This window comes from Streptopelia decaocto (assembly GCF_964273445.1).
Source record: "Streptopelia decaocto genome assembly, chromosome: 4".
Taxonomy (NCBI): Eukaryota; Metazoa; Chordata; class Aves; order Columbiformes; family Columbidae; genus Streptopelia; species Streptopelia decaocto.
In genome coordinates, this window is record NC_138658.1 from 76,898,645 (window position 1) to 76,917,035 (window position 18,391).

General features: G+C 48.2%; 1 protein-coding gene across 5 annotated transcripts in view; it reads left to right on the top strand.

Annotated features, from left to right (window-relative positions):
* The window catches only part of EXOC6B (exocyst complex component 6B), a 311,842-nt gene that overhangs the window by 49,691 nt on the left and 243,760 nt on the right, over positions 1–18,391 (top strand). For all 5 annotated transcript variants that reach the window (XM_082051898.1, XM_082051899.1, XM_082051901.1 and 2 more), the window contains exons 2-6: positions 2,226–2,391; positions 9,459–9,506; positions 11,530–11,620; positions 11,712–11,757; positions 14,706–14,910. In XM_082051898.1, the coding sequence (XP_081908024.1) occupies positions 2,226–2,391; positions 9,459–9,506; positions 11,530–11,620; positions 11,712–11,757; positions 14,706–14,910 (556 nt within the window). The remainder of the gene's footprint in view (positions 1–2,225; positions 2,392–9,458; positions 9,507–11,529; positions 11,621–11,711; positions 11,758–14,705; positions 14,911–18,391) is intronic.

Consider the following 18,391-nt stretch of genomic DNA (forward strand, 5'->3'; position numbering starts at 1 on the left):
AACTCTAATTTTTGTTTTCTTTATTTTTGCATGCTGTGCTGTCGTGATTATTAGCAGGTTTAAATATACATTAAGACTGTTTTTCCCTCTAGAAATTTTGTGCGTCACCTTCTGGTGTCTTTTGGATTACTAGCGAACTAAGATCCGAATCAGGCTGTAATTAGTGTTTAAACGAAGAGGAGGGTGTATGTGCAGAAGAAATGGGGTAGAGGGAGCAGCTGGAGACACCTGTAGATCCAGAGCAAGGTCACGGGTGTCCCGGAGCTTTGGTAGGTGACAACTTGGGATGTGAAATGCCCCAGATATGGTGATCCTGAAAAGGAGGAAAGTACATAATGAAGATGCTTGAGCGATCAGGTGAGAACGGAGCTGGTTTGGGGAAAGGTGGCCATTGCACAGGAATCAGGGATGTGGGATCCCAGGGGTGGTTTTCCCGGAGCGATGCTGTAGGTACCAGCTGAGGAAGGTGGATCCTACTAGAGCCAGGGAACCCAAGAGGGTGATGATGCTCATAGAGCTTGGGACTTGAGGGGTGTTTTGCCATGATTGTGGGGGTTAGATTTGTTCTTTTTGCAACGAAATTGAGTTTATTCTGAGCTAAGACTCACTGTAGCCCACTTATACAATTAATAAATTATCTTACAAGCTCATTACAGAGCAAGAACTTGACACCCCGTCTCTTTGAGCTTCCGAGCGCGTTGCCGCGTGGTCTGGGGCTCGTTTGGCTTTTGCCTGTTGTCTCGTGTTTCAGAGGAGGATGGAGGTGGAGGATGCTGGTCTGCACTGCGGGGGGCTGGGGGCACGTGGAGAGCTCACAAATGACATCCAGGGTTTGCTTACACAGGAGTGTAAAGCTGAGCCTTAACATGCTGGAGTTTTGTTGCTGCCCGTCACCATCTTTTTTTAAAAATAAAAATAAAATTAAAATAAAATAAAAGGGGTTTTAGTCATTGAACTTTTATGTCTTAAGTCATCTCCAAAGGAAACTTTGCTTAGGGTTTGTGAGTAATTTTGAGATTCATTTTTCTCCTGTTGATGGATGCCTGATGGTGTTTTCCTTTGAATGCAAACACGTTTGTCACCCCCAATTGCATTTTTAAAAATTTATGCTTCAAAATACAACTCCTTTTGCTTTATTCCCTTATTCTCCGTGAGCTGTGGCTGCGTTGGGAGTTGGCTGGAGCGGAGGGGCCGCGTTGGGTTTCTCCAGCACTAGATGGCACTCGGCGCCCAACTTTCACATTTCCCCGGCACAGACCCTGCGGAGCTGTAGGAAAACCCACCAGCATCGGCTCCGAATTTCAGCAAGTTAGATCTTCTTAGCACCAACTGCCTTGGGATAAAGAGGCGACATGGTCACCTTGGAAACCTTCTGCTCTTGGTGGCTGTGTGACTGAATTTTAAATCATTTATGAAGATTTGGTGTTTTTCTTTTGCCGTTGAGAACTGTTTCCTATAACCAAATAACTGAAATTTTAGGGCAGGCTTTAAAGAGCAGTGATTGAATAGATTTTCTCCAGCTTTTAGTCCTGTCGCGGTGGTTTTTGTGACTTTGAGCCCTCTGTGCATTGCGGGGCTGGGATTCTCCAAAGCGACTTGTGAGCACAGATCACATCACTTTATCAGGCAGGAACGTTTAATGTGTCCAGTTGGATTCATCTAGTTCTGGTTCTTTTTGAAGTGTTGCTTGTCACTGCTGAGATTAGATATATAGATATATAGATATATATAGATACATATATATATATGTTCTTATAGCTTGTTATGGCTTTGTCATTCCTCATCTTTTGTCTCTAATTGCTGCGTATATAATTAATTTAGCCTCTCTTTCTGACACAACACAGGCTCAGACTCCGCGCTACACCCCTCCGCGCTACACCCCTCCGCGCTACACCCCTCCGCGCTACACCCCTCCGCGCTACACCCCTCCGCGCCCCATCTCTATATACACCTGTATGTTTTCAGATGATCCAGCACTGACCTGGCCCTGTTGTGGTCCCTGAGGGACCATCAAGCAGGTGTTTGACACATGGAAGAAGAAGAAGAGAGGAAGGAATAAAAGCTTTTCCAACCTGAGTTTGGTGCCTGCTGCGTGCAAATGAAAAGTAGAACTATCCCTTTAGCACAGGAGGGTTTTTTTGAAGCTCCTATTTTGGGTATTTCTTGTAATGAATGATGGGAATTGGTTATCAGAGTCTTGACCAGCATTGGCGTCTTCCTTTTAGGTCTGTGTACGATGGCGAAGAACATGGGCGCTTCATGGAGAAACTGGAGGCGCGGATCAGAAACCACGACCGCGAGATCGAGAAAATGTGCAACTTCCATTACCAGGGGTTCGTGGACTCCATCACCGAGCTGCTCAAAGTTCGAGGAGAAGCTCAGAAACTCAAGGTAAGAGAGAACCCGTCTAGATGTGGGTCTGGACATCCAGGTCTAGGTGAGCTCTGCTTGAGCTTCCAACCTCAACCACTTGGGGATTCTGTGAAACCACCTGTTCCTAGAGCATCTCTACCTAAAAAAGGACAAAATATAGAGATACCTTCAGTCTTCTTGTAACAATAGGTTAGTCATTTGAAGTTTGTTAATTAATTTGGAGCAGTGTCGTATGTTAAAAGCACAAGAAAGCTTAAAGCTAAGCTGGGTTTTTATTAGGAAATGTGCTTTTCCTGCTTTTTCTTATACCAATTTCTTAAGCAAAAATAAGATGTATGGTCAGAAGAACATGTGCTGCAACAGCATTGACTCTGCCCCATCTAATACTGAATTCTCAGCAGCTTTGTGTGAGACAAATCCCAAAAATCAGTCCCGAGGTGTCTGCCTGATGGTGGCAAGTGAAATGTTAATATTTCAAAAGCAAAAGGGCATCAGAACATTTTAAAGTGTTCAGGTGTAAGCAGGAACGGTGGTGGAAAATAACTCCTGACTTCACTAAGAACTGAAAGACTGTGTGAATGAACACACAGCTTGGTTCTTAGTTTTGGTGGCATCTCCAGGTTTGGTCGACTTAACTAGAAGGTAGGATCTGTTGGAGCTTGGCTGCTGCGCCTTAAAATACAAATATTCCACAATGGGAAGCATATAAAAAAGCCCAGCGATGACTGGGTTGGTGTTGGTGAACCCTCCTGTGTTCCTACACGAGTTAGAACAGGTGCTGTGTCCTCCCGCTGTGTCAGTGAGGGGCGACCTGGGTTTGGAAGCCAAAACAATGTCCCTGGATGGTCCTTCTGGGAACAGATCCGGGTTGTGCGGCACCCAAAATGGTGAGAATTGTCTGCAGAGAGCAGCACAGCAAACCTGACCGAGCGGAGCCGGCCCTGCTGAGAAGGACCTTTCTGGGTATATAAACCAGCGTTCAGTGGGAATCAGACAAGATGAAGTTGGAAATGAGGGGAGGGGAATATCTCAGAAAGCAAGTTTTGGGAAAAGAAAGAAGAGCTGTAACTTCAGCGTGCTGACTGTTGCTTTTCATGCGTTTATTGATTCGTTTCAAGCTATCTCTGGCATTTTCTCGCAAGCTTCCAGCTCTGCAGACAGGTCTCCATCCCACAAACAGGCGTGTGTGCGCAGGAGCAACTTCACGTCTCGACACACTCGTGTTATTACATTTCCCACAGCAAGGACCCATCCAGCGGTCGATTGCAGGATGAGCCCATTACAAATACCACGAATAAAAGTAGTTTTTTTCTTTTCTCTTTTTAAGCTATTGTTTCTGGCCAAGAATCCCACATTGTTTGTTTGCAGCAGGCTCGTTGCTGTTTCCCATTCCGCGAGCAGCTGCGTTGTTGGTGGCGCACTCTGAAGTCCAGCTCTACCCTCAGGATCTCCCTCATTTCCATTCCTATGCGATCTATAAAACGGCACATGGGACAAATACACACAGAACCTCATTTGAGAAGCGCCGAGCCCTCTTTGTGAGGGGTTCCCCAGGGAATCGGCCGTGGGTCCAGTGGCGAGAGCAGCTTTTGTTCCAGCTCTCCATTCTCTATTTGATCTCAGGCTTTTTCTCCATAGTCCTGGTCTTTGAACGTACGTGCGACCAGCAGTAAAACAAATGCTCTTCATATGGCATCTGTAGAATGTATTTTCACTCGTGCGCTTTTAGCTTTGGGGTGTTTTTGGATAGTATCGCGCTTGCAGAAGCGATCAGCGTTCATTGTTTTAAGGGTGCGCACGCCAAATGGATTTATTATCTTCTATTTGCGTGTAACGCAGCTGCCCTTTGCTCTGGAACTCTGCATTTCAGCTTCAAACCTGATCCGGACTAGCTGATGAAACTTTCTGTCGAGCTTTTGTGCCCCGTGAAAGGCTAGAACTGAATTAGGAGCTTTATCTTCTGCTCTGCAATGAATTTCCGCACTAGGCGACATTGTGTTGTTTTCGGAGATGCTGCGTCACCGATTCATTATCTAGATATGCATAAAATGTAAGTTAATTGAAATACGTGGCATGTGTTTTCAAAAAAAGCACCTCCTTAATTCAGATGATATTTAAGCCATAATACTTTTAAATCAAACTTCTTTTGCGTTTACTTGTCCTTTTATAATGATATAGCTTCACCATGGCAATTCTCTTTAATTTCTTACGTGTTCTTCAAGGACAAATCACGTTGCCTTGGGATTGTTTTGCCGCGTTACGTGTCTTCAGCATCTTCACATCTTGTGCTGCTTGTTCTTTCTCCTTCGGAGCTGAGCCGCGTGGCATTAATCTGTTCTCAAACCTATACATGGTTGAAAATAGCTTTATGTTTTTTGGTCTAGTGCTTCTGGACCTGCCAAGCACCAAAGGGAGATGATCCGTTCTTGCTTTTGCAGCCATCTCCACAGGTTGGAGGGATGTTCTTCCCTGCCCCGCTCCATCCCAGGGGTTGTGTTTCCGGGCATCTCATCATTTTTGTTATACTTTCCTACTCTGAACCCCTTCCAGTTGATAGGGTTTGGGGATTTTTTTGATGATAACCCATCAGTGACATGGCGTAGAAAGATTATTTCATGTTTTTGTTCATTTGTACCCCCTCGGTTACAGCACCGGCTGTTCTGCAGTTCAACGCACTCCGATCACCGCGTCTGTTTTTGAAGAGCTATTGTCGAGTTGTTGCCTTGTTTTTTGAGGCTGATAGTCTCTTATTGAATCAAATTTAGCACTTGACACCTGCTGCTATTGAACAGCAATTAATATAAAGGCTTTTCTCCAAAAAGACGTGCAATTCTAATCTCTCCTGCCAATGTGCACAGTGCTGCTGCACGCAGGTGTAAGATGCGTCAAGGTGTGAGTTGGGGTGGGGAGAAAATGAATGGGAATGGATTTTTATTGCTTAGTGCATTTGGATTAAGGCAAGTCTAATTAAACTAAGGCTGATCTAATTAAACTGCCCAGAAGGAGCTTGGAGCTGGGGGGTCGGGCTCTGCTCCCCAGGAACAGAGGAAACGGCCTCAAGTTGCGCCAGGGGAGGTTGAGGTTGGATGTGGGGAACAATTTCTTCCCCAAAGGGCTGTGGGGCATTGAACAGGCTGCCCAGGGCAGTGCTGGAGTCACCATCCCTGGAGGGTTGGACAGACGGACACGAGTTTCTCAGGACATGGGGCAGTGTTGGACTTGGCACTGTTGGGTTAACGGTTGGACTTGATGATCTTGAGGGTCTTTTCCAACCAAAATAATTCCATGGCTCTGTGATTTGAGAACGGCCCCAGGAGTGGTTAATAATCCTGATATGTGGGTCTACCCTCAGATTGGGAAGTTCATGAGGGGCCGGCTTGAAGGATTGCTCCACATTCACAGAATCCCAAAGTGTCAGGGGTTGAAGGGCCCTGGAAAGCTCATCCAGTGCAATCCCCCCATGGAGCAGGAACACCCAGATGAGGTTACACAGGAAGGTGTCCAGGCGGGTTGGAATGTCTGCAGAGAAGGAGACTCCACAACCCCCCTGGGCAGCCTGGGCCAGGCTCTGCCACCCTCACCCCCAACAAGATTCTTCTTAAATTCAAGTGGTACCTCCTGTGTTCCAGTTTGAACCCATTGCCCCTTGTCCTGTCACTGGTTGTCACCAGAAGAGCCTGGCTCCATCCTCCTGACACTCCCCCTTTCCGTATTGATCCCCAGGAATGAGTCCCCCCTCAGTGTCCTCTTGTCCAGCTCCAGAGCCCCAGCTCCCTCAGCCTTTCCTCACACGGGAGATGCTCCACTCCCTCCAGCATCTTGGTGGCTGCGCTGGACTCTCTCCAGCAGTTCCCTGTCCTGCTGGAACTGAGGGGCCACAACTGGACACAATATTTTTGCTGGCTGAGCTTTTTCCCGTACAAATGTATCTCTGCTCTGCTCTCCAGTTGTGTGTCCCACCTTCACTTCCCTTTCTAGGCCGGGTGTTGCACACGGGGACGGGATCAGCGCAGCAATGGGGTCACGGCGATGCCCTTGGCGTCCATTCCCAGGATTCCTCTCCAGCGCCCTTTGCTCCTGTCTCTCATCACTCTGACACTCTCTAAACGATAGCAGAGCGCTGGTTAAACCCCCAAAGCCAGAGCCCTGCTCCGCACCACATGTTCCGTCTCCAGATGAAGGGACTAACGACTTGAGCCTCCCCAAGCCCTCCGTGTGATCCCGTCGTCTCGTTCTTCACCTGTTGTCTGTCCCCCCTTGCTGTGCGTCTGTCTTGGATTAGAAAAGCTCTTCCTCTGAAAAGCTTCAGCGTCTCCACAGAGACTCTGTATAAATAACTGTGATTTTTTCTCAATGTACGGATGTAGATCTTAAGAACAAAACAAAACACACCCCCCTGCCCCCTAAAAACTCATAGTGTGCAAGGGCAGAATATACCCTCACTTTGGGCTTTAGCTGGGATTGATATGTAATTTTAATAGAAGACTAGTGCAGCCTTGGCATTATTTTAGGAGCAGTTTTAAATTACCCTACACAGATTCCTTTTTCCTGGTGGGATTTTCAGGATATAAGCAAATAAAATAATCTTTGGAAGGAGATACCGGCTCCTGCTTGTAAAATCTCGATACATCATAAAGGAAATGAGCAGGTTTTGCGCAGGGCGAGCGGCCAGGAGAGCTGGAGCTACTGCAGAATGCGATGCAGATGCTGCAGAGAGATGGGGAGATCATGGGGCGACTCGTCTTCTCGTGTCACGATTAAGCTTAAAACCCAGTATTTTAACCCAAAAGGAAGCCTGTGAAGCTGGACGGCTCTGCTTGTTGAAGCAGCACCAGCCTCTCCTGTTCCAGTTTGGGAAATGGTTGTTGCCCAGTAGCTTCCAGTAGTCAGCAGGGAACAAATTGGATCCCGAATCAGTTTTGTATATACATGTGTTAATCCAAAACTCCCTTCCTGAACTGGGTGCCTCGTGGTTTGCTCGAAAAGGAAAGAGGTGGCTGTTGTTATATCTTTGTCTATTATCTCTGGAGAGTTGGGCAGGGAAAAATTTAATGAAATAGAACAAGGGCGAGAGTCGAGTCTTGAATCTGGGCAGGAACAACCCCAGGTTCAGTGTAAGTTGGGGAATGACCTATTAGAGAGCAGCACAGGGGAAAGGGACCTGGGGGTGCTGGGGACAGCAGGGTGACCATGAGCCAGCACTGGGCCCTTGTGGCCAGGAAGCCAATGGGACCTGGGGTGGGTTAGAAGGGGGTGGTCAGTAGGTCAGAGAGGTTCTCCTGCCCCTCTGCTCTGCCCTGGGGAGACCACACCTGGAATCTTGTGTCCAGTTGTGGCCCCTCAGTTCCAGCAGGACAGGGAACTGCTGGAGAGAGTCCAGCGCAGCCACCAAGATGCTGAAGGGAGTGGAGCATCTCCCGTGTGAGGAAAGGCTGAGGGAGCTGGGGCTCTGGAGCTGGACAAGAGGACACTGAGGGGGGACTCATTCCTGGGGATCAATATGGAAAGGGGGAGTGTCAGGAGGATGGAGCCAGGCTCTTCTGGTGACAACCAGTGACAGGACAAGGGGCAATGGGTTCAAACTGGAACACAGGAGGTTCCACTTAAATTTGATAAGCAACTTTTTGGGGGTGAGGGTGGCAGAGCCTGGCCCAGGCTGCCCAGGGGGTTGTGGAGTCTCCTTCTGTGCAGACATTCCAACCCGCCTGGACACCTTCCTGTGGAACCTCATCTGGGTGTTCCTGCTCCATGGGGGGATTGCACTGGATGAGCTTTCCGGGGCCCTTCAACCCCTGACATTCTGGGATTCTGTGATCTTCTGAATCCACCTTGAGGCTTGTCCTATTGCTGCTGATCCATGCACCGTCTGCGCTCTGTTCGGGGCTTGGAGAGCATCAAATGATGTTCCTTCACTAGCGATAAACTTATTATTAGGAAATTTTTATGAAGATTTTTTTCTGGAACGGGCTGTGGGGCATTGGAACAGGCTGCCCGGGTCAGTGCTGGAGTCACCATCCCTGGAGGGTTGGACAGACGGACATGAGGTTCTCAGGGACATGGGGCAGGGACAGGGGTGGGTTATGGTTGGACTCCATGATCTTGATGGGCTTTCCCAATCAGAATGATTCTACCATTAAAAATTCAGCCTATTCAGCAATTGCAGAAAAAGCATCAGGAAACAAAGCTCTGAAGTAGGTTTGTGTGATGTTGTGCACACGCTGCGGGAGCTCCGTGTCGCAGCTCCTGCTCTTGTCCAAGCCCAGCGACCAATTTTTTTTTGCCTGTAGAATGAACAGAACCCCTGAAAACACAGGAGTTCATCCCCAAAATTTGGTGATGCCCCCTGCAATCCAGCAGCAGCTCCCACACACAGTGAGCCTGGGTAGAAACCTGCGAGGCCTCTTAGAGATGAGCCTGGAAATGAGTATTTACGACTTGAGGAGCTCTGAAAGAGTGTCCTATGGGGGGGGAACCAACCTTCTCCTGTCTGAACCTGAACTGAGTCTTCAGGAGAATTCCCAAAGTCACATTTCTGCTTTTTGTATGAATAACGTGTAAGCTTTCTATCCTGATGAGCCTGAATTGTGATATTTGAACTTCATAGGTGAAGCCTACGTTGAAGAGTTGTTTTCTTTCTGTGATGTTAAGAAGTTAAAACCTAATTGTAATGGCTTTGGTGCTGGGCACGACAAACTTAATTCCAAGAGGTTTGTGTCGTACTGCCACCACTCATATAAAACAGCTTTTAAGATGGAAACCTGCGTGAGCATCTGCTACAAAATGTGATCTATTGGGACAGCAGCGTTTTGAGGCTGCTGTGCAAAAGTGTTGAATCCTGTTGCCTTTTACACAATTGTAGTAATAGGGAAAAAGTCCTTTTGGGGCACCCTTAATATTCTCTGTGTCCTGTGCACTGGAATGGTGATGACCCTTGGATCAGCTAATAAACTGTGTTACACTGGGCGAGAGAAGACTGTGTGAAAAGTGATGGCGTTTCTCTGTATGTTTTTTGCTTTTGTGGAAAACATTGTCCCAGTTTACATGTAGATATGCTTTGTCTTTTTTTTCCCCCAATATCCCTGCAGAATCAAGTGACGGACACCAACCGAAAGCTGCAGAATGAAGGAAAAGAAGTAAGTGATACGTTAATTCGTTCTTTCTTTTGCTTTTCCAATATTTTACTGTGCTCGCTAGTGGCAAATTACACAGAGCAGCAATAACTACAGGGGCGGCACTGGGTGAGCTTCGAAGGTCCCTTCAACCCAAACTGTTCTGCACAGAGTCTGGTTCTCACTTCACAATATGGTACCGCAGCAATTAAACTCAGGGTGGTTCTTGAGCTGCATGGGTAGAGACATCAAGGTGTGGATAAGGAGGAGGCGATTGAGCATATCTTGAATGGGATGTGCCTTAAACTACCTTCATTCTTCTGCCCCTTCATCATAAGGGAACATTAAAAGATTAATTAAGGGGAGACTTCCGAGCCGAGTCGGGGTAAAGGAACCGATGCGTGAGGGTTTTCAAGTGTCTAAACCAGATGTGTGAGAACTCTCGGGGATGGTCCTTCTGTCATTGCTCTACCCATATTCCATATACATCTACTCATATACATCCCAGAGTGTCAGGGGTTGAAGGGCCCTGGAAAGCTCATCCAGTGCAATCCCCCCATGGAGCAGGAACACCCAGATGAGGTTCCACAGGAAGGTGTCCAGGGGGTTGGAATGTCTGCACAGAAGGAGACTCCACAACCCCCCTGGGCAGCCTGGGCCAGGCTCTGCCACCCTCACCCCCAACAAGTTTCTTCTCAAATTCAAGTGGAATCTCCTGTGTTCCAGTTTGCACCCATTGACCCTTGTCCTATCACTGGTTGTCACCAGAAGAGCCTGGCTCCATCCTCCTGACACTCCCCCTTTCCATATTGATCCCCATGAATGAGTCCCCGCCCAGTGTCCTCTTGTCCAGCTCCAGAGCCCCAGCTCCCTCAGCCTTTCCTCACACGGGAGATGCTCCACTCCCTGCAGCATCTTGGTGGCTGCGCTGGACTCTCTGCAGCAGTTCCCTGTCCTGCTGGAACTGAGGGGCCACAACTGGACACAAGATTCCAGGTGTGGTCTCCCCAGGGCAGAGCAGAGGGGCAGGAGAACCTCTCTGACCTACTGACCACCCCCTTCTAACCCACCCCAGGTACCATTGGCTTCCTGGCCACAAGGGCCCAGTGCTGGCTCATGGTCACCCTGCTGTCCCCAGGACCCCCAGGTCCCTTTCCCCTACGCTGCTCTCTAATAGGTCGTTCCCCAACTTACACTGGAACCTGGGGTTGTTCCTGCCCAGATTCAAGACTCTACACTTGCCCTTGTTCTATTTCATTAACTTTTTCCCCGCCCAGCTCTCCAGCCTGTCCAGGTCTCTGATGCCAGCACAGCTTCCAGTGTCACCACTCCTCCCAGCTCGGTGTCAGCAGCAAACTTGCTGACAGTCACTCTGTTCCCTCATCCAAATCATTGATAAATATATTGAATAATGCTGGCCCCAGTACTCTTTGCACCCTTTCCACTTTCCTTCTCAACCACCCTCTCGGACACCCAGACTTCATTGTGCTGGGAGCATTAGTACTTCAGCCAACTGCATTGGGAACGAGAAAATCCCCACCTCAGACCAACTATTCTAATAAAGATTAAAGATAAAAACATCCTTTGGGGAGGTGGTGATGTGGCTTCTCTCCTGGACCAAGTAAACATATCTCTTTGGTACCATGATTGCCCATTTAGAAAGAAGCAGCTAACGTTTTCTTTCATCTGTGATGGCTGATGTGTGTTTTGCCCTCGTCCCAAAGCGCAGGTTTTTGTTGGACTGAACATTTAGAAATGTGATGCTAAGAATCCCCCTGGGAGCCAGCGACCACATCCCTCTTTGAGAAGAACTAGAGGAAGAGAAGCTTGGGGGGGAGTAGGGACCAGATGAATAAAACGGGAGGGGAGATGATATTTGGAATTCACAGGACGTGCTCCACGGCTGCTATTTGTGATGGCTTTGCTCCTTGCTTACTGGAAATTAAGGGAGTGCTTCCATGACTTGGTACAGAACCTGGAGCTTATATCCCCTCTGCTACGTCTGTTTACTATTCTTAATGAAACTTATTTTTCCTCCTTTCCAAAGCTGATCATAGCAATGGAAGAGCTGAAGCAATGCCGATTACAACAGCGGAATATTTCGGCGACGGTCGATAAGCTGACACTGTGTCTTCCCGGTGAGGAATCGGAAGTTGCTCTTTGTTTTAATCCACATTTCTTTGCTTTGTGGTTGTCTCACCGCTCGTGTGTTTGTTCTTCTCTTTCCAGTCCTGGAGATGTACAGCAAACTGCGGGAGCAAATGAAATCTAAAAGGTAAATGTTGTATAGAGCCGTGTATGTATTGGAAGAGTCAAAAAGAATCCGTTTGGTGCTGGATAAATTCAAGAGGTTGTCACAACTTGAACTTGAAAATCAGCCTTTCCAAGTGAACTTGTGTTAATTCTGGCTGGTGTCTTCACAGTCTGGTGTAGCCTAGAACCAGGATTAAAGCGGGCTCTAACTCTTTGCGTTAGGCTTTTAATGAAGGTGTACGCTGACATTATTTTCATGAAAGCTCACGAAAGCTATGTGTTATCAACCAAATTTCATTTGATGAATATCATAATACAAAACCTGGTGTCACCTGAGAGAATCTGATGGGCACGAATGGAAGCCAAGCACCTGAGCAACGTTGCGCAGGATGGGGAAGTTGGTGAGAATGCTTGTTTTGCGGTAGAAATAATTGCGAGCTGAACTACAAGGACTTGATGGCTGAGAAATCACGAGCTGTAAACCCTGCATTTCTTTTCCCACCCTGCTCTGTTGGCGATGCCGAAGGGTAAACCCACGATCTGGGATATTTTCAGGGCTGGGATCCTGGGGGATGGTTTGTTTAAGCAACCGTGGGATTTCGGAGGCGCTTTGAGCCCCCGGGGGTGGCCAGTTGGGCAGAGAGCAGCTGCTGGGGGAGGTCAGCTGGAAGCCCAGCGGGCGCAGCTGGGGGCGCGCTCGCATCCCATGGCCGTTCGTGCTCACCATCCATCACCACAACGGCACAGAGAAACCAGATGTTTCCAACAAGGCGATAACTAATTGGATGGGCGTATTTGTACATTTCCCCTCCTGCCTCCGCTGATCTCCATGGTCCTCGGGTAACAGATCCGCGTTTCTCCCGCAGAACGGGATGCTCGGAGGAGATTCAGCCGTTCGCGAAGCTCGTTGTTTCTCAAGCTGGCTCGGTGCGGAACGGGGCAGCGGATCATTTGCACAACTGCTCTCAGGCTGTTTGGAGGAGCAGCGAGGGGTTTATCCGCTGACAGATGTGGGGTGGGGAGCCCGTGCTGCGCGCAGCCTGGGAACTTGGGCAGGGAATCCACATGCCGCTCGGTTCCCTTGCTCTGCGTCGTGTTTCCAGGCTCTGCTTCTAAGAATTGCAGCTTTTTTTTCCTTGCCCTCTCTTTGGATTGGTTCATTTTAAAACAAATAGAACTTAAAAGCCACATTTAAAGAGAATCTGAACCCTTGGTGGTTTTTTTTTCCTCTCCTCCCTCTTCCTTTGTCTGGATTTGATGGCTTCATTCACCAAACACAGCACAACATGTTAAATACTTTTGTGCCTGCACCCCATATCGCTTATACATAATTTCATGATAGCCGGTGAGGGGGTTGGTTTACTAGCGTGGGTCTTGAGTTTTGAGCTCACAGTCTTTGAGCAGCAATAGGTTTTGCATTCAGGGTGAATAAACTCAGCTTTCCCAAGGCAGACAAAATTGAGTTACGTGGTGTTTATAAACCAAACCAGGTATTCGTGAAATGTAGAATCTGTGGCCGTTACCTTGAGCTGGAGGTGGTGGAACAAACCTGGAGAAATGACCCTGCAGAGAGAAGAGATGGAGGGGAACGTTTCATCTGCATTGGCCAGAATTTAAGGAAGGGACAGAGAGTTTATTTCCAAGGGCTGTGGCTGCTCGTTGGGAAGTGATGACCTGGGGACCCCATGGGTGACCACGCGCTGTCCCCCCCATTCACCTTTTTGCTGCTTCTGGTTCAGCAAACAACGTCCTAACGATCTAACAGACCCTCCGAAGCGTGTTGATCCCCTCTGGTTGAATTTCTGGCGTTCTGTGCACTCCGCGGTTTCTCTCCAGAGAGGTTTGCGTTTTATTGCACATAGTTTTTCATACCTCACCGTAGTGCAAACACCGGCGGGGTTACAGGGTTAATCCGTTCGACTGCTGGTGTTGGGAACAGGACGGGCCATTTCTGCTTAAAATAACTCCCCTGTGGACCTGCCTGGAGTTCAGGCCAGAATTATTCTGAATGGGGATGTGAACAGGTTTTTTTCAGTGGTGCTAATATGTTTCTTATGACTAAACACTTTTTTTTCCCGCAAAATATTCAAGGTGTAAGCGGAGGTGCTTGTGGCTGGGATTAACCATGGGTATAGTCAGCTAAACGTTGCCTTAATTCACCCTACAGGTGACTGTGAGCTGGTGTTAGTCTGCGGTATGTTCTTATAGATCCTGCTAATGCTTCCTGGGCAGTTCCCTGATCATTTGGGGTTTTAAGCTTTGACCAGGTTTGTGGTCAGACCAGGAGAAGGATGTTCTTGCATTTTACGTTGCCACTCAGGGGAACCCCTGGATTCCAGTGAACAGGCAAATCCTATGGTCCCCACTTCCCAAAGGGAAAAGAGGGAGAGTGTTTGAGAAAAACGATTTGCTTAGAATAGTTTCCTATTTAGCATCTTGTGTCTGGCTATGAAGGTCGCTTTTATGTAGCAAGATAGGCTAAAACGTATACTGCCTTCCTTGAGGCCATTGGGCATCGCCAAAATATAAAGGCATAAGAGAAGAAACATTGGGATTCTTTCATTCTTAAATTTATAACATACATTCCTTTTAGAGTGGGGAAATAAGTTATTTTCAGCTTTGAAAAGGTCACGTAGCCAATTGGTACAACAGTAGTTGTTGGCGAGGCTGGGCCTTTGTAGAAAAAGTGTTTGTTTGGACCCTTAAGCTGGGCTTTGTGTCACCTCTATCTAAATAAAAGGCTGCCCAGGGCAGTGCTGGAGTCATCATCCCTGGAGGTTGAACAGATGGAGATGAGGTTCTCAGGGACATGGGGCAGGGACAGGGGTGGGTTATGGTTGGACTTGATGGGCTTGAGGGTCTTTTCCAACCAAAATGATTCTGTGATTTACCGTTAAAGCCCATTTTGTAGGGAAAGCGGGATGGAAATCCCTTGCTCTTCCCACACCTCGCCTTGCTTGCTCTCCGCAGACACTACCCAGCGCTGAAGACCCTGGAGCACCTGGAGCACACGTACCTGCCCCAGGTGAGCCACTACCGCTTCTGCAAGGTCATGGTGGACAACATCCCAAAGCTGCGGGAGGAGATCAAAGAAGTCTCCATGTCGGACCTCAAGGATTTCCTGGAGAGCATCCGTAAGCACTCGGACAAGATTGGAGAGACGGCGATGAAACAGGTAGGACTTGTGTGTGCACATGTGTTGGAGGTGTTGTGGGAAGAGGAACCTGGTTCATCAGGTTAAACAAAGTTCTACTTTTCAACTGAGGAGTCAACTTCGTTTTAAATATTGAAGTAATTTTGTTCCCAGGTGAAGCAATGGGTCTTCACTCTGTGGTTGCTACTGGAGTTTATCTTCTGTTTTTTACGCGTTGAAAAGTGATGGGTGATTTTTGTTGTCATCTCCTCCTGGCTGTGTTTTCGTCTTGCTGAGCCAGAGCTGCAGTCGCGGTGCGTAACTCAGATTTTCCACTTAGTAGAACAGGGATGTTTGTGCTGCTGTGCCTGGTAGCAGCTGGAGGAACCGGAGACACCAGTGTTGATTTCCCAGGTTCGGGGTAAAGCAACAGAAGTTCATATACTGACTGCAGCTCTTTCTTTGCACCTTGGACTGATTTTGCAATCCTGGGTAAACTTTCATTGCGCCTTGTTTGAATTTACCTGGCAGTCGATGTCTGTAAAAGATGAACTGAACGTCCCCGCGTGTGCATTAAAATGCAATGGCCTTTCCCCACCCTTCTTTAATAATCTAGTTTAGCATTTTAGCAGTTTTTCCTGTTGTAGTTGGGGAGCGTTGCTCACAGTGGCTCTTAAGAAGGACTTCGCTACTTTGAGATTTTATGTGCTAGTAATGAAATGTTCCCTCTCATGAGCAGTGAACCCTCCAATAGCCATTGATGGGTTGGACTTTTTGATTTATGGGAAGGACTCTTGCTATAAGTTTTCACAAGATAATAAAATCATGCTGTTAGGTTTATGGTCAGAGATACCAGCAAGTTCAATTTTCTGTTCTATAAACACCATTTCTGTAAAGTGGTCCAACTTGAAAATTTCTATTAATTGATTTAATTTACAGTATACCCACTACCTTATTCTCTTCTCAACCTCTTTCTAGTATTTTAGGAAAACAAACCAAGCTCTATATTATGTAATAGCTCTTGGGAGAGTTGTCATTCTCTATCTGAGAGTTCATCCAACTTTTTTGTTAGTTGTTGTGTCGAATCCAATGGGATGAAGTTCAATAAGGCCAAGTGCCGGGTCCTGCCCTTTGGCCACAACACCCCCCTGCAGCGCTCCAGGCTGGCACAGAGTGGCTGGAGAGCAGTCGGGCAGAAAGGGACCTGGGGGTGCTAATGGACAGAAGCTCAACATGAGCCAACAGTGTGCCCAGGTGGCCAAGAAGGCCAATGGTGTCCTGTCCTGTATCCAAACCAGCGTGGCCAGCAGGACAAGGGCAGTGATCCTTCCCCTGTGCTCTGCATTGGGGAGGCCACACCTGGAGTGTTGTGTTCAGTTCTGGGCCCCTCAGCTCAGGAAAGAGATTGAAGTGCTGGAGCGGGTCCAGAGAAGAGCAACAAGACTGGGGAAGGGACTTGAACACAAGCCCTATGGGGAGAGGCTGAGGGAGCTGGGCTTGTTTAGTCTGGAGAAGAGGAGGCTCAGAGCTGAGCTCAGCACTCTCTAGAACTACCTGAAGGGCAGTTCTAGCCAGGTGGGGATTGGGCTCTTCTCCCAGGCATCAGCAATAGGACAAGGGGCCATGGGCTTCAACTCTGCCAGGGGAAATTGAGGCTGGAGATGAGAAAGCAATTCTGTGCAGAGAGAGTGGTCAGGATTGGAATGGCTGCCCAGGGAGGTGCTGGACTCACCGGCCCTGGAGGTTTGTAAACTGAGATTGGCCATGGCACTTAGTGCCATGATCTAGTCAATGGGCTGCAGTTGGACCAGGGTTGGACTTGATGATCTCTGAGGTCTTTTCCAACCCAGTCCATTCTGTGATTCTGTGAATCGAACTTCACGAACCTGCAGGAAACGTGTGCTGCGCTGGACATGGAGCCCGATCTGCACAGTGGCGATGCTGGGAAAGGCTGCGGGTGCTGCTGTGCTGAATTCACCTCATACAGTGGTTTCTAAACCAGGAACTGTTTACAAAAAATACTCTGGTTTTGTTCATTATGGCAGTCAGACTTCAACAAATATTCTTCCTTGGTTCCTGTAGCTGGAAAGGAATAGGAGGTTTCATTTGTCTTTTGCCGCTCAATTAATGCAGCGAATATGCTACTATAAATAAGTAACTTCATTATATCCTATTAAGGATATTTACCAATCGCAGAGGCATAAGGGGATGATGCAGATGTTGTGACTTCTTGGAATTTCCAGTTTTGTTGTCATGATGCTGGGAGGGAAATTTAAACCTCCCGGCACTGTGGTTGATGAGTTTGGTGGATGGGGAGAGATGTGCGAGTCCAACTGCTCCAGCAGACCTGCTGTAAGTAATTCCCCATCAGAACTAGAGATATTTGTGTAGCTTTGTGCTTTTTGCACCTTCCAAATCCATGGCGGACTTCTAAATTGAGGTCTGAGTTGTGGTACATTGATGCTGGGAGCATCTCGGTTACGGGTACATTGGAGCTTCAACGTTTGAATGTATCCATCAAAAAATACTCAAGTGGAAAAGGTATTATGTGGGCTGTAGCAAGGGAGTGACAAAACAAGATACACCAAAAGAAGGCTCCGGTGAGACCTTATTGTGGCCTTTCCGTACTTTAAAGGGTTGATGAGATGGGGACAGACTTTTGAGCAGGGCCTGTTGTTATAGGACGAGGGGTGATGGTTTTAAACTAAAGGAGGGAGATTCAGGCTGGACGTGAGGAAGAAATTGTTGCCCTGAGGGTGGTGAGAGCCTGGCCCAGGTTGGGCAGAGAGGTGGTGGCTGAACCATCCCTGGAGACATCCCAGGCCAGGCTGGACGGGGCTCTGAGCACCCTGAGCTGGTGAAGATGTCCCTGTCATGGCAGGGGGGGCACTGGGGGAGCTTTCAAAGTCCCTTCCAACCCAAACTGTTCTGTGATTCTATGATCTCAGATAAGCTGCTGCTCTTCATACTGTCCCATCGCTCCAGCCTGGACCCGAGGTAGCAACAAACTGTGTCCACAATACAGGCTGCAGCAACAACAGCTCTTCTGGCTCCCACACATCCAGCTCAGGTGTCTCAAAACCTTCTCCATCCAGCCAGAGCCTGAGGGTACCAAAAACCACAGAATCCCAGAATGTCAGGGGTTGAAGGGCCTGCAAAGCTCATCCAGTGCAATCCCCCCATGGAGCAGGAACACCCAGCTGAGGTTACACAGGAAGGTGTCCAGGCGGGTTGGAATGTCTGCACAGAAGGAGACTCCACAACCCCCCTGGGCAGCCTGGGCCAGGCTCTGCCACCCTCACCATGAACAAGTTTCTTCTCAAATTTAAGTGGAACCTCCTGTGTTCCAGTTTGTACCCATTGCCCTGCTGTTGGTTGTCTTCGAGAGGTTCCTTCACCCTTTGTGGGAACAGTTCTCTCCAAGGTTGGACTCCATGGCTTTCCAGCAGTGAATCCGTACTGTTCCCACCCAGTGGCTTGGGGAAGGAAGGTCAACTTGCCGCTTCCAGTTGCAAGAGCCAAG